Source organism: Rhopalosiphum maidis, chromosome 2, assembly GCF_003676215.2.
Source record: "Rhopalosiphum maidis isolate BTI-1 chromosome 2, ASM367621v3, whole genome shotgun sequence".
Taxonomy (NCBI): domain Eukaryota; kingdom Metazoa; phylum Arthropoda; class Insecta; order Hemiptera; family Aphididae; genus Rhopalosiphum; species Rhopalosiphum maidis.
Window position 1 is genome coordinate 21,976,860 of NC_040878.1, and position 3,910 is coordinate 21,980,769.

The window sequence follows — 3,910 nt, forward strand, 5'->3', positions numbered from 1 at the left end:
ATAAATACATATAATATTATATTATAGGTATTAAGTTAATTTTTACTATATTACTTATGCAATTTCCTACAATAATAAATAATTAAACATAAAATTTAAAAATTTTGTTTTTTAAATACATTGATATAATATTTTTATTTTTTAATAGTAAAATATTTATACAATAATTTTGTATAAAAGTATCATTTAAAATTCTGTATCTACATTTTAATTACCTATAAAACAGCATGAATAACAACTTAATAGTAGCTATTTATATTAAAAATACTCGTTTCTCATAGCTACTGCAACGTGTTATTATGAATTTACACAAACACAATTAAATTAGTTTTGAAAATATATAAATTATAATAATTTTATTTGAAAAAGAACAAAATACAAACATTAACACAATGGCAGCTGGAATGGTGAAATCCATTGACGAAAAAGTCGATGAGGATTTTTTGTTCTTTTTAGATCATTTTAATGAACCGTTTAATAAGTTAAAATCTTTAAGTGATAAAGAAATATGCAGTGTACGTATTCTATATTTATATATATATATATATTGGATGTTTTAATTTCTGAACTGTATTGTGTATATGCTTACATTTTTAGAAATGGTTAGATAAACTCGCAATTGAACCATATAAGACAACAAATGAAAAACAAACACGTAATATATATTTATCACAATTAATTTTAAAGATGATTGGCCGTAAACTCAGCGCTCCGTTTAACGAACCCCCTAAACCAGATACGTTGTCTCTGGATGGCGTTTTTAAGGAAATTACTACTAAACCTATTTTAGAAGCACTAAGTGAAAAAGAAGTTAGTGTCTAATTCGTGTGTAATTGAGAATACAATAATATCGTCTTATATTTAGATTAACGATAACAAAAGTAAATGGTCTCAATTTATTCGAAACCGGGAATTGGAAATTATCGACTTAAATCATCTATCAAATGATGGACGAACCTATATAGCATGCAGAACTTTACCCGAAAATAATGGTTTATTTGCATACGTAGCTGTAACTATAGGCGATACGACATGTGGATGGGTTAATCCGTGTGGTCAACCAATGTAAGGTCGTTTACTTATTATTATCGTTTAGTTACAAATATTATTCAAGTATGAGTGGGTTTAAGGCCCAACTGTCATCACAAATATAATTTAATATTTTAATGGTCCTTTTAATAAGATGAACAAGTAATAAATCTGAGGTAACTGTTTGTAGAAAATACTACTTGTATACTGCAGTATTTATATTTATAAAGTATACATTAGTTATTTATTATGTAGTAGTAATACGTGAGTTTAATGTTAAAAAATATATAATTATTAATAACTGCCTACAGCCTTACACTACAATTATAAAAAAATAATTTAAACAAATTATGTACCTACTTAAAATACTAGTACAAGTATATAATGAATGTATAAGAAAATAATTCAAAATATCGTAGTGTATAATTGTAGATATACCTATTCGTATTAGTACCGATTCATTTTATCAAAGTATGTACTAACATTTTACAACATTTTTAATTTAGACCCGCACCTGTAGCAAAGCCATTAGATTTAAAAGTGGACTTATCTAATGTACAGAATAGTAAAAGTCGACAGGAAAACGTTATGTATCAATTTACGGCCGAAATTAAATCAATTTTGCTAAAACGAAAGGCACCGGAAATTCGGATGTTAACTTATGAATTTTTCAAAAAAGTATACAGTAGTATCGAACAAGAGATGTTGAGTGAAGAGGATCCTAACAGTACTGCATGTCACGATCCATACGTCGAAATTCTGCTTGAAAAACTAATAGTAAGCCAACAACGAGAAATAGTGAATAGTGAATATAGTAGGTATTATTATGCAATCATTTTTAAATTTTAGATCGAGAGTAAAGGATGTGAAAACTTCAATCCACACCTGTTCAAAAAAATGAAAATGCTCTCAAAGTTGAAAAAACGAGTGAAAAATATAATACGAGACGTAAATATAACATAACAGAATTATAAATAAAATCAATATAGATAATTAAAATATTTTCGATGCATCTAATTAGTATATATATATATAGCGTACCTAGCTTAGACTTTTCGAATTATTTAAGATTAAATTATCTTATTAAAATTGATTAGTCGGTGTTAATCTTCATGATCTGGAGTCGTTCGTAACGATTGACTAATGATTCCAGTTATTTAATCTATTTAATATTATATATAGATCGAAGAGCGTAACAATAAATTATCCGAAATAGAAGTCGCTTCGACGACTGCAATACTAACTCTAACTAGCCCCGCATCTACCTGTTCGAACTCAGTGTCTGAAATGATGTGGGATAGAGCTTTGGCGGAAAAACCCACTACTAAAGTAACTGACGCACTGGCGAAAACATACCCCATTTGCTTGGTTCAAATGTAAGTATAATTCATATCTGTACCATCCGGCGGTGTTGACGTATAATAATTCAACAAATAGGTTCTTATCTATATTGGTGAGAGAACGCCAGAAAATCGTCCTTCGACTTCTAGAAAAACAAGAGAATTTAATAGTGGCCATGAGAAGAGACCTACAAAATGAAATAAAACGTGGCATATTGGATTATAAAGTTGTTAAAACGACCAGATCAATTTTTACGAGAAATTGTCATTCACACAATTGTTTTGCATATTTTACAGGTTGCCAGGAGAGAATGGTTGGACGTCATGAGGGTATTAATACATTACAACAAGATAAAAGCAAGTTTGGCCGAAAAAGACAACTTTGGCACTGTTACCAAAGGCGATTATCTAGATGATGCGATTCGCAAGGAAATTAACGATACTAGGAGACGCCTGGAGAAAATGAATGGGAAAAATGAGAAGTTGCAAGATGATATTTGCGAGTTGAATAAAACATTACACGAGATGATGGAGAAAATTGATATGGAACAAGTACAAACCGATAATCTGTTGCGTGATTTTCAAAATGAGATAAACAACGAAAAAAATCTAATTACGGAAAGGGCTCAAACTATCGATCAGTTGGGTGGGATGTTAAAAGCACAAAAAAAATCTGTTTTTTAATAATGATTACACACATAAATTTTAAGTGATTTTTACATCCCCGTACAAAAAACTTATATACACACATACACACACATATACGTATTTATATATATATATATATATATATATATATATATATAAACTGACACTATTGTTCTAAATCATAATTAAAATATAAATATATTATTTTACGATTTAAATGGTACAAAATTTCACATTAATTTAATATCATAATATTCGATGTATTTTTGATGTAAAAAAGGGAAGAAAGTAGGGAACTGCTCTGATGTACAGTAAGTAAGTGTAAGTGTTGAGTGTACCTTGTCAATGACTAAATTACTGTAATCTATAGGATAAATTTGAATTCAATCGTTGCATACGAAAAACGATTCTGAGGGAAGATAGTCTGTCAGTCATATTACTATAGCTAGTACATTTTATCAGGATATATTTATATTGTTATAAAAGTAATTAATTTTACTATTAGTTTATATTATGGCAGGTCGATTTAAGTTTTACCGAAAATATTGAAATTATTAATAATTAATTATCATTATTATTATTTACTTTTGATTACTGTAGAACAGTGTGAATAGGCTCGTGGTGTATATAAATATATAAATATATATGTAATAATTGTACTATTGTACTAAGTTTATAGTTTAATTTTATATCTTAATCAGTATATTACAATAATTGCATCGTTTAAATAAGCAACATAAAAATGATTTATCTTACATTTTTTTCCATATTTGTTTTTTATTTATTTTTATGGTTTATCTTTAATTGTGGTTCGTGTTTAATATGTATATAAAATGTTTTGCCATTAAACCTTCCATTATTAAAATATTATCTGCTGTGATAATTTCCATTCT

The 3,910-nt window shown here is 27.7% G+C and overlaps 1 protein-coding gene across 1 annotated transcript; it reads left to right on the forward strand.

The window, feature by feature from the left end:
• Positions 1-392: 392 nt before the first annotated feature.
• On the forward strand, positions 393-3,053 carry LOC113551114. Its single transcript, XM_026953153.1, has 8 exons — positions 393-515; positions 598-810; positions 866-1,065; positions 1,536-1,806; positions 1,879-1,977; positions 2,212-2,405; positions 2,467-2,596; positions 2,667-3,053. The coding sequence occupies exons 1-8, from the start codon at positions 393-395 to the stop codon at positions 3,051-3,053; spliced, it is 1,617 nt and encodes a 538-aa protein (XP_026808954.1).
• Positions 3,054-3,910: the final 857 nt, after the last annotated feature.